General features: G+C 48.2%; 1 protein-coding gene across 11 annotated transcripts in view; it reads left to right on the top strand.

Moving 5' to 3' along the window:
- The window catches only part of LOC105190557 (Inositol 1,4,5,-trisphosphate receptor), a 48,526-nt gene that overhangs the window by 16,115 nt on the left and 20,183 nt on the right, over positions 1–12,228 (top strand). For all 11 annotated transcript variants that reach the window (XM_025307800.1, XM_025307805.1, XM_011153340.3 and 8 more), the window contains exons 3-4: positions 11,416–11,486; positions 11,654–11,769. In XM_025307800.1, coding sequence (XP_025163585.1) covers positions 11,416–11,486; positions 11,654–11,769 — 187 coding nt within the window. The remainder of the gene's footprint in view (positions 1–11,415; positions 11,487–11,653; positions 11,770–12,228) is intronic.

Here is a 12,228-nt window from a genome sequence, read left to right as displayed (position 1 = left end):
GCAGGATAGAACCCGCGATGACGTCGTTTGTGCTTTTCTCTCTTTGGCTTCTGTGTTGCGTCGAGTGTTGTTTGTAGGCGCCTTATCTAGCTTCGAGATACCGTCTCTCGATTGATAATAGTACCGCGAATCTTGTCCCCCGCCTGCACTCACCTTTCTCCGCGCGAGAAAAATATCATGGTAGATCGATGAGAGAGGAGGCCACACAGGTGTTGCCTCCTCTCACACACAGAATCCTGCTTGGAGAAAATAATCGCAGATAATCGTTTACGGAAATTCAGCCGACTGCGAAGAAAGTTCCGCGCGTGCATAAAACTTCGCGATCGTCCGCGACGCGGAACGAAGACTCTCTCGTATAGTCGAGGAGGAAAAAGTGGGCTCAGGTGAACGTTATATATTTTGTGGAGGAAGAATTATGATATTATTAAAAATGACAAACTTGAAGACGAATAAATTAAAAAATTAAGATTTTAGACGAAATATTAGAAAATATTGAATTTTAGGCCAAATATTTTACAATTTATATTTATCTCCTCCGATCTTTTAGGCGAAATTTTCAGATAAATAGTCCGGGGGAGATAAATAAATTAAATTTAGGAGATGAAGCGTCTCTCTTTGAACATTCAGCTTCTTCTTGCGTAACGTGTTATCTTGATTATTATTCCTCTCGCCCCTTCAATCGATCATCGGGTATCGGGTATGTTCTCGAAAACACGGCGTATTTTCAGACTTTGCAAATTTGCGCTTCTGGGGTCTGCTCGTACGGGCTGCTTCACGAGCATCATAATTCGCGCACGCTTTCAGAGGCAGCAACCTCGTGTTTTATCGCCGGTGGTCCTTTGATGCCGCGAAGAGGGAAAAAGTGAGCACCCGGATAAATATCCACCCGCGACGAGCGCGCGTATCCGCGGAAACAGGACAAAAGACACGTCTCTAAAGTAATTGGCACTCCAAAGTGCGAATTTCTATGAAATTCACTCGGCATTCGTCTGTCCACAATTTGCTCATAGGGCAAACGAGACTCCTCGATAGAAAAGAAATCGACAATTCGCTTCATCAGCGCTCCCAAGAGTCCTGAATGTTCTGAATAGTCCTGAAATGGCGTATTGCTATCGTAATATATTTACGCTGTAATATTACAGAGATTTATTAGAGATACATTTGTATAACACCGATATATTGCAGAGATCATGACGCTAATTATAATTAATAATGAATATTAGAGAGTATAAATAGAGAGTATAATACAGAATGAAGCAGAGATCTGGTGGGAATCGCCGAACCCGATTATTGAGAGAAACGCGGTATCGCAGTACGTCCTCGTTGCGATGAAAAACAGTTTTAGACGCAACAATTTGTATTTTCAAGACCGACCGATGGTCCGTACGAGCGAACGCGAGAGCGCAGCTGGATTTATCCGCACTCGTCGATTTAATTTATCCCGCTCTTTGAGCGAGCTTCTGGATTTACGTTCTTCTCGTGTCCAGTTATAAATACGAGGTGTCGAGGTGTGTTTGTACCCGAGTACGCTCAAGTCCTCACACACGAGGGGAGTGTTCTCCTTCACCGCGCGGCTTCTGAAATCCCGCCGAACGTTTAGATCCACCACGATCTCGTGATCGTGTATGCAAAACACGCAACGACGGTACGCCTTGCGCCTTGCATGTGCCGCCTTTCACTCCTCTTAATTGCCGTCACGACGTAAGTACACGCCGCCGCGTGTGAAGATCGATCGGACGGGAGAGCGTGAATGTTGAATCCGCCGAGCGGAGCTCTGCATGACGAGAGGAAAACAAAAAGAGGAAGAAACGAGCGCCCAATTTGCGGCCCTGTAAACGCGTCGGCGCGCGAAACGCCGGTGATAATCACATATACCCCCCCCCCCTCTCTCTCTCTCTCTCTCTCTTCTCTCTCTCTCTCGCCCTCGGCCATGAGTTATCCGCGATTATGCCCAATTACCCGGGATTCTCCACGACGTGGACCGACGACGTTTATTTCCAGAGGCTCAATTATTCCCGCGAGCCGCGACGGGGATCGCCCTTATTTTCCGGCCGCAAAGCTGCTCATTAAGCGATGCGTTCGAGTTGCGCGAACTTCGAGCAAGAGAGAGAGAGAGAGAGAGAGAGAGAGAGAGAGAGAGAACAGCGGCCCTAAACTTTGCATACACGGCGATACGGTCTCACACCACAGCTACTAGCTATGCGGCCATTGCCATAAATCGCAAGTTGGCGCCCGGCCATCGGTGTAATAATTCAGAGACATGTGTGGTGCGCTCCGTGAAAGGACTCGCATTCTGCTGATAGCGTTGTGTCTCGATACTCGCTCCTTCTCTGTCCCTCCCTCTCTCCGCCGACACGCGGCGGGATCGTAGATTTTTGCAAACCGCGAGCCTGCGTCTCGCAATAATTACGACGCCGTAGACTGCGCGATGCAAGCGTTATGTAAGCCACGCGAGGATCGGCTCGCGTAGACGGCAAGGATTGCATCGTCGCGTCGAAATTGGATTTTGCGCTCGGCAAAATCGGCCGAGGAGGCGACGTTCTTCGTCTTTGGCGTCGCCGATTAATTTCGGGACGTCAGGACGTCGCGTCGGGTGCGACGACCATCGACTAATGTCCCAGCTTCGGGTCTAAACCAGTTTGCTCTGGAGCTCGTCGGGAGAGATTACGTCTCTTCATATATATCTTAATACGATCGCCATAAATCATTATCATGCATCGTTACAGCGAATGCGCGTTCATTCCGGTATTGTCTGAGCAACCCACTGCACGGCTGTCTCAAGCGCGCGGCGTGAACCGTCCGCGACGTTTAGTCGGTAATGCGACGGTATAACCTGGCGCGATTGTTACACCTCAGCCGCGACTGTTTCTCCCGCGCCGCGTTATTTGTCGCAATTTCGCGGGACGCAAGAAGTTTGCGACGTGACAGCGATGCTGCGGCAAGCTGCCGCGCCGTTTAATTCGACATGCACGTGGGAAACGGAGCTCTCGGCTCCGTGCGACTGAAAGCGCAGCTCCCGCACTGATAGAAAAATATAGTTGAATTAACTATAATCTCACTATATTTTATAGTTCATCTTGGCGTCAAGCATATTTTTATAGTTATATAGTATAGTGGAACCTGCAAAATATAGTAGAACAAACACACATATATAGTCAATGATTGTCTTAAATAATTGTTTAGTTACTTTTACCACATATATCGCGATTTCTCATTCGCAGATATAGTGAGCTTTAATATTCATATAGTTACATCTGTCATCGTTTAGCAAATATTCTGGTAACATTGACTATATAAAAGAGTTACTTTACCTACCATTTTATATTTGTATCCATACAATAATTTTAGTTTAACTTACTATAATTCTTAGTAAAAATATTATATGGATGGTTATACTATGTCTATATCATAATTATTACCGATATTATGGTAATATTTACTATGAATCTGTAAATATTTACTATAAATCATATTGTGGTAATATTTACTATAAATATGATATTTCGGACTATAATTTAGTTACTATATCATTATAGTTCCAAATATCATATACTTTTCTCTCATTTTCATGCTACTTACGGCATCGATATTCCGTCTAATTTAATACTCCGAAGCCTATATCGATCTGTCTTCACTCTATTTGATCTACAACTTCGCCGAGAGCTCTTCTTAGGAACCGGCAAGTTGCGAATTTTCTGCCGCTCATAGGCGCTGAGTGGGACTTCCATTTCCGGATTAATTAAACCTTCATTTGTCCAGAATTTATAAATGTCAGGCAATTCGGCTCGAGAAGGGTTCAGGCCCGAAATTTCGACCCAACCAGACGAAATTGTAGAAGAAGAAAAATTCCCGTGGGCGATTTCCACTCGGACAATCGTCCTCAATGATCTTAACACTTTGACTGCCGCGCTGATTGTGTCAATGCTCGACCCTAGGTTTAAATCAACAATTATGCGGTAAATCTGTGCGATGCGCGGTGAATTTTCCCACTTGTTTTATCTCGGGTCTCTTCGGTCGGTTATATGTTTAATTTGTTACACGCGAGTGGTTTTGTACTGGTAAATTGGCGAGACGCGATATTATAGCGTCAATGCGTTAACCGAACTTCAACGCAACCGAATGTTTATACGAATGTTTTCGGTCGTGCTAACAGAGATGTCACACAGAATTCTCGTTACCGTTCGGCTCCCATTCGGTAACACGAGCCAAGGATGATCGAGATACGTGCCCCAAGCGTTCAGATATTGATTTTACAGAGTGTGTACTTATACCTGCGTTTACATTACAAATAATATAAACGTTATGCAAGTGCGATCAGTAATTAGATCTGGCTCTTACGGCTTTGATGAGCTGAGGTTTCCTTACGAGTTCGCAATTTGGAGAATCGCGGTGATCCGCGAATGATAACGCGAAATTTATACGCGGATCCGAATACACTCGCTGTTGAGTATTCTCCGCGGTATTTCCTGGAGCATGGCGAACGTCACGCGTTCACGGGAAAAACAACAGCGTTGTCTGAACTTTCCGTCGTTTGAGACAAACAGGGAGTGGTCGGGAAATTCGGTCGCAGGAACGGGAAAATTTTCATACAAACTTTCCACCCGGGAATGTACCAACGAACGATGTTTCCTCGTCTGATCTCTATCAGTTACACAACCAACATTTTCCTTTTTCTCATACAGGACATTAAATTACGAGATGTCTGGAATTTTTCGGGCACGTTCAAAATTAAGTATATTTTTTTCCCGATTGCTCTCGCTGGCGAGAGTTTCCTTCCAAATTTGACCGTAGATATTCCGTCGGTGCAACCGAGTTTTCTGTTACCTGGCGATCAGACGAAAATTCGGCCGCAGGACAGACTACCTAATTGTAGAAGGGTTCCTTACCCGGTTAATTGCTCTCAATTAACTCGAGTGAGTTTCAGTGTAACCCAATTTTCAGACGAGTGTTTGCGGCACAGTAACACAGATTACACATTACTTCTCGCCTCGCTGAATTTTCGCGCTGCTCATGCGCGGTTACACGAGCCGAGATCTTTCTGTCGCCGCACAGCCGATTTGCGTGCTCTCGCCAGCGTCCGCGTATTATTAGAGTCGTCGTGCAGCCGCGTGCATTAGCGTGCGAGCGAACGCAGATAACGTGATGAGATTATGCGCCGTTACATCCTCGTCACGGCCGACATCAGTCGCATCGCATCGCGTCGCGCCGTTGTGTTGTTGACGGAATCCAATTCCTATATTCTGCGCCGCACGGCATCCCCAATTCCGCGCTCTTGTCATTCCCGTCGCGGAACAACCGGCGCGGTAAACTCGCCGGTCTCGGATGAAAGGACCGTAATTAATGTCCGCGCGGGCGAATGGCAGCCGCCGGAAAAGCGGCGGTCGGGCCCGGAACCGGGCGCGAAAGTAATTAGCGCCGGCGAGCTCGCGCCGTAAATTCGCGCAATTGTGTTTAATAATTTCATCGATCATCCGGCGCGCCGCCGCGCGTTCGCCGCCTCTCTCGCTCTCCCGGCTCAGTGCGCGCGGCTATGTATCGGATATTGATAAAAAAAGCTCACAGCGAGCTACGCGTTATCGTTTATCGCGCGCATCATAATGACGTAAACACGGAAACGGTTTTGAACGAAATTTACGAATATCACGTGTACGTTACGGAGCCTTTTATCGACGCCACGGGAATGCGCGCGGTGCAGATTTCTCGGCGCGCCTGTGCTCGCGCCGCTTTGTGCGTTATTGCAATTTAATGTGTCTTCATATTACACTCGCGCGCGCGCGCGCGAGAACGGATGTTTGCGATATTTCTAGGTAGGAATTCCGGCCGGAATCTGCGCGTGTTGTGCGCGTTGATAACGACGAGAGTCGAAATTACAGCTGTGAAAACGAACGTGCAAAAAAGAGAGAGAGAGAGAGAGAGAGAAAGAGGTAATGCTTGTTTGCACATCACCAGGAAAATGTAATAATAAATGAATTAATAGGAAGTCTCGATTATACACGAATAATTTATCGCCCATAAATTTCCGATCATGCATGTTTTATTATGATAAAACTTTCGATTCGATAATTTTTGATTTTAATATTAATAACACACCACCGACACCGAGAATTCCGATTTTCGCGCTAGAGAGGAGGAGGAGGAGGAGGAGGAGAAGAGCCGGGGGGATAGGGACGAATAAGTTATGCACGACGACGGGACTCGCGGGGAGCTCCTGTGACTTTTCGGTCCTTTCTCTTTCTTCCTTGTTTTCTTCCGTCTATTTAATCGCTCCGCAGAGAAAAGAGGGACACGAGGGGATATCGTGGAGCACGACGTCGCGGCACGACAGCCCTGTCTAAAGAATTTATATTTTTATATCTGCGATTTTGCGCACGCTCGAGTTGTCTCGTCTTCCGCTTCATTTCTGATACTCCAACAACAAACACAGAGCAACAACTACGACAACGACGTGATATCCTCTTGTAATACCAGCTGCGCTCGATGCAGACGACGACGACGACGACGACGACGACGACGATGACACGACGTGTCGCTAGAAATAACAATATCGGATTTTGCCGTCCTATAGCCGTCACGTGTAGCGTCTTCTGAACTAAATAATATTCTGAATTATAACCTGCCTTTCCTGGGGAGGATGTATCGTCCGTTGAAACGGCTATTTCTGGCGCGCCTTCTCTCTCTTCCTGTCTCTCTCTCTTCTTTCTTCGTCTACTCTGCTCTCCTTTTTTCTCGCGCGGCACGCCAAGAGCGTGTGTTGTATTCTTTCGCTCGGTGTGATAATTACGACCGTCTTTGCCGTATTAATATTGTCGCGCGCGCGAAGCTTCGCTGAAATTACACCGCAATATTTCACGGCCGATGAGTATTTCCATACGGTATATTAATACGCCCGCGCGCGGGCGGATATCTCGGGCGCGGAAATAAATTTCTCGAGGAGGAGGAGGAGGAGGAGGAGGAGGATGTCGAGCGCGAAACGCGGCGCGACGGAGGTCGCCCTCCGGCTCGCGTTTTCGCGCTGTTTATAATATTCACGGGGCACATGTGCGCACTCGAGTTCCGAGTAGCGCACGAGCGAGCGCCGCAGTCCCGCCCCGTGTGAATAAATCGCCATCCGCTTTCGCGGTTCATCCCGGAGGATCCGCCACTCGGAGATGCGAGAGATAACGCGTCGGTTTCGCGAACGCTCTCATCTCAGCGAGGATGCATCTTCTCTCGCTTCCAATCGGGAGCGAACCAGAGAGAGAGACAGAGAGAGAGAGAGAGAGGGGGGGAGGGGAGAAGCAAAAAGAGATTTTACTCGCAGATGATTAAAGGAGGGCACCGAGTATCTCGCACCACTTGACCCGTTACATAAGATGAACCGAATTCGCGCTTTCCTCATCGTAACTGCGACGGCGGCGGCGGCGGCGGCGGCGGCGGCGGCTTCGTAGAAGTGGCGCAAAGCGGCGTTAATTACAATGTACGAAGCGTTGCCGTTAATCACGTCAAGTACATACGCGAATCTGCGGCTACATGCCGCACGCACGCACGCACGCACGCACGTACGCACGCACGCATGCGACTGTGTGCAAACGGCCCGTGTGTGCGTTTGCCCATCAGATCGAGATTCTTCGTCGAGTTGGACGGCCGGAGCGCGCTTCGTTTTATCGGAGTGTCGCACGATCGATCTGCTATTTCGACGAGCTCCGCCGGAAAGTATTCCCGCGTGCAATATTCCGTCGTGCGCCGCGCGACACTCAATGTCCGTCGCGCGCCCAACCGCCGCGCGGCCGGAAGATCGATAAAACGTTGATTGTACGATCGCGGGAAATAAAAGAAGCGGAGAGAGGAACGCTCGCGCGATTAATAACTAGCGAAGCCTCGCGACGCGGTTGCGGGCGAGCACATCCGCGCGGCGGTGTAAAATATATTTGTGGAATAAAACGAATTATAAATATTTTTGAAAAATTTCTCACCCCACGCTCGTCCTCACTTCGAGCGCGCGCGATATTACATTTATCGCCGACTTCACCCGCGTTGCGGGACGGGTAAAAGCGCGTGTAACGCAATTTCCGCGCTTTCTCGCGAAAATGAAGATCGATCGGGCAAAATTCTTGTTTGCCGATCTTCGTCGGTGTGCGCTGTGTCTCATTAGCGAATATGTTTGCTCCCTGAGATATAATCGAAGTACATTTCTTCACTGAAATGTTGTGACTGATGGTTCATTTCGGAGTATAACGTTGCAACGCAGTAAAACTCGTTAAATTACCGACTTGGACAGAAAAAGAATTCAACAAGGAATAATTCCAATAAAAAAATGATTTTACTGGTACGCTTTAACCGAGTACATTAGTACTTTGTATTTCGAACGTACACAAACACACATACACGTACACAATTGGTCACACTCATCTCTGTCGTTAATAACGCAGCCGGAATTGACGGAATCGTTAATAACGCAGCAGTCGCGACGCTTCGCGCGGATTGCGGATTCGGAGGTAGCGTGAGTAATGTTTTCGCCAGGCTCTAATGCGGCGAAAGGAGCTTACCTCTGCAACGAGCAGCCTAATCGCAATCTTGTTAGCGAGTCAGGCAAGGAGAGAACTTGCACAGGTTGTCTAACGATACATACACAGCTTTCGTGTACGTGTTAGGTCGTATCGAGCAAAAAATTCCTTTGCTATTTTGCGAACGCAAAATGTTGCTATTTTATACGCAAAATGTTGAGTTTCCGATTAAAAAACAGATCGGTGAACGATCACATGCTGTGCGATAGATAAGCTATGACGACGATGCCTGTGGACGCGTGTCTGATTAGGTGTCCAGCTGTACAAGAAAGAAATAAAAAGAAAAAAAACAAACGCGTAAAAATTGAAGTACGCGATCAGTCGCCGATCTGCTTCGATGGGAAATTTGTCGATTAAATTGATCCCAAATTTTACGCAGTTGTTCGTAAAATGGCAGGGGACTTCCTCGTCCAGTTTGACCTGACCTGTGCACGTAGGCGAAAGCTTTATGCGTCACCAGGCAGCCTGACAGCCTGTACTCGCAGCGCCGCTTGTCAGGACACGTGATTAATTCGCGGGTAGGACACGTCTGACGACGACGACGACGGAAAGCGCAGCCAGTCGCCGTAATTTATGACGAATTCACGATGAAATCGATCGTGAACGAGCGGCAAGTGGCAAATGCCAGTCCATGTCACCGCGTGTGACAAATGTGACAGCTCGAGGGAGATCGTAAGCCGCGCGCGTCGATTCCGCGCTTTGTCGAACGCGCGGAAACGCGCAGGAGCACGTTCGGGCACACGTTCGGTTCAATAAATAACAAAACGCTATAACACGGCACGTGACTCCGGTTCCACCGGCGCGGCGTTATCTTAATTATTAGCTCGCGCGAGATAAGGACGAGCGAGGAGACGATATCTCTGTCGGCTTGCACTCGATATTGAATCGCGGGAGCACCCCGATTATCGCGCCCACCGGCAGCTTTCCGGCAGCTGTGCTCGCGCGGGCCGCGACGCTGATCCATCTCGCTTTTAAGGCTTTTAAGGCTTTTAAGGCTTTTAAGGCGCGCGTGGCTGGGCGGTTTCGTGCAACTGTCAAAATTTCAGCCGCCTGTTTTTGCCCACGTGCCCGCCCTCCCTCCTCCGGTCACTCGCTGCGCGTGAAGTTTAATCATATTATGCACGCGGCACGTGGGACTATCTCTCTGCGTGCTCCATTAATTCGAGATATACCTGGATCAATAGCTCGCGCTCTCGGAGTTGCGAGTCGCCGTGTGTGTCGCCGCGAAATGAAGCCACGCCGCGCCTGCCGACGTTTCTCGCGCGTTCAACGAGCAGCAGCTTCCTCCGTCGAACGATTACGAGGAAAACGCGCGCGAACAGTTTGAGGATAAAACCGCCGCCGCCGCCGCCGCGAAACGTCGGCGACCTGAGATCGAAATTCTAATCGTCAGGACAGGTACAGTGTGTGAAAATAGAGACAACCACGTGTGCAGGCGCGGCGCGATCGCGTGTATCGCGTACAGATTTCCTCGAGATATTTCCTTCTAAAATAAATCTCATCCAAGCAAAGCGAGAGAGAGAGAGAGAGAGAGAGAGGGAGAGAGAGAGAGAGAGAGAGCGTTCTCGTCTTGCGCGATGCTTTAGAGCCACCGGGCAAGACTGCGAGAGAGAGAGAGAGAGAGAGAGAGAGAGAGAGAGAGAGAGAGAGAGAGAGCCTGCCTGCGATATCGACCCGAACCCCGTCGTTGCTCTCCGCCTGGACCACTGCACTTATTTAACGATGGCTTGCCCGCAATATCGGCTTTGCACTGTCGAGATGCGAGAGCGGAGGTGTGGTCATTGTATCCCTATCACGCCGAAGTTTCGCGTATTATCGCGCTTAATATACTGATGTACACGCTTAATGTACTGATGATGCGATCGGAGCAGCGGCGGTAAAGAGAAAGAATGACAAGATAGAGAGGAGAAAGAGGAGGGAGATGGAGAGGCCGGAGGATGGAGGATAACGCGCGCGATAAACGAGCGAAAAATGTCTTATTTCGTATTATCGTAATATGACAATGCGCGATCGCGCTTGGTTGTTGCGAGATAAGCGCGGGTAGCCTCGGGACACGCGAGGTTGCGCGTCTCTCTCGAGAGGGCGTGATGTATTTGCTTAGTTCTGATTCCACAATAGGTGTGATGAGCTTCTAGCATTTCGCTCTAAGCGCGACGTGTGAAGTATGACACGTGATTTTCGGCTAAAAGCGCGTTCGCCGCTGCTGCCTGAAATCGTAATCCTTAAACTTTAAGCGAGCCGGCTGGCCAGATTCCAGCTGTTAGGCAACGCGGAAGGCGCATTTTATCAGAAATTATAGGACTTGAGAAGCAAAGTGCTACAGGCTTATTACACTCATTGTGGATCGGGACGCTCTAAAATACGTGGTAATTTTATGCGTCGGATCGGCTACGCCGATCTATGAGAAAATACAACGAGGAAAAGTGAAGGAAAAACGGTTGGTATTTGAGGCTGTAATTGCACTGAAATTGCAGTGAAAGGATTATGTTTAGAATCACCTAGCGCTAACGTTGGGTTGATAATAATAACGTTATACGGATATTTTTACTAATTTTTTTCTTAGGAAATGTTGGCGGAATTACGATTAAAATTTTGATAACAGCTACAATTACTATAACTTTGATGTAATTTTAAATTTTAAGAGATTATATTTAAATGATTGTGATACTAGTGAGATATATTAACCTTTTCCTCACAGTTTTTTTTTTTTTATGAAAAAGCGAAGGACACGAATGAGAAGGGAGAAAGTATAATGAAAATTTGGATAGTGTTTTATTCCCTGCAATCGAGCTGATATCATATATTGTTATTCTCGCGAATCTGTTCGCGTGTCGCATTACCCACTTGGTAATGTGTATATAATTGCTTCCAGGTTGGTCGACGACAGGTGTGTGGTATGTCCCGAAGCTGGAGACCTGTCGAACCCACCGAAGAAATTCAGAGGTAATTCACAATATTATAATTAATTTTCACTAACGAGGACATATCGCGGCGGAAAGTTGTCAGCGGCTCGGCGTGTAACTCTTGCAAAGCGACCTGCTATCGCGAAGTGTACCCAGCGGACGGGCATGATAAAGGTCTTGGACGATAGCGATCGTTGCTTCTTGTAGATTGCCTCTTCAAGATATGTCCTATGAACCGGTACTCCGCTCAAAAGCAGTTCTGGAAGGCGGCGAAACAAAGCGCGAGCTCCGGCACAGACGCCGTCCTGCTCAAGAGGCTCCACGTAAGTTGCAGAAACCGCCGTATTAATACCGTCGGTTTATCTCAGTTTAACTCAGAGAACACACTCGGTCTTCGCTTCCAACCGAAATCTCGTACGGTGTTTTATTCGTACGCGACACGCTCGACGAGCAATAAACGCGCATGATAACGCGTGTAATCGAATATCCACAGATAGGGGATATCAAACCGGTTCTTATGATGCGACCGGTCTACTGCTTTGATTATTCAGTCACAAACTTTTCGTCATGTACGAAGATCGCCTGATTATGTCTTCGGCGCAAAGCAACCTTCGAAATGACGAAAAGAACGAAAGGTCAACGAAGCGTGCTTGGCGCGCATCTCGGCGAAATCGAGTGAGCGTTTCGCGTTCGCTGCGATAGAGTTAAACCATCAGAGACATCGCGAATCTCTCAAAGCACTCTACCTTCGTCACTCGGGATACATTCCGATCGAGCCGGCG

The sequence above is a fragment of the Harpegnathos saltator genome, unplaced genomic scaffold, assembly GCF_003227715.2.
Source record: "Harpegnathos saltator strain DR-91 unplaced genomic scaffold, Hsal_v8.6 scaffold96, whole genome shotgun sequence".
Classification (NCBI taxonomy): domain Eukaryota; kingdom Metazoa; phylum Arthropoda; class Insecta; order Hymenoptera; family Formicidae; genus Harpegnathos; species Harpegnathos saltator.
Note: the sequence above shows the minus strand (reverse complement) of the source record. Positions and strands in the feature narration are given on the sequence as shown.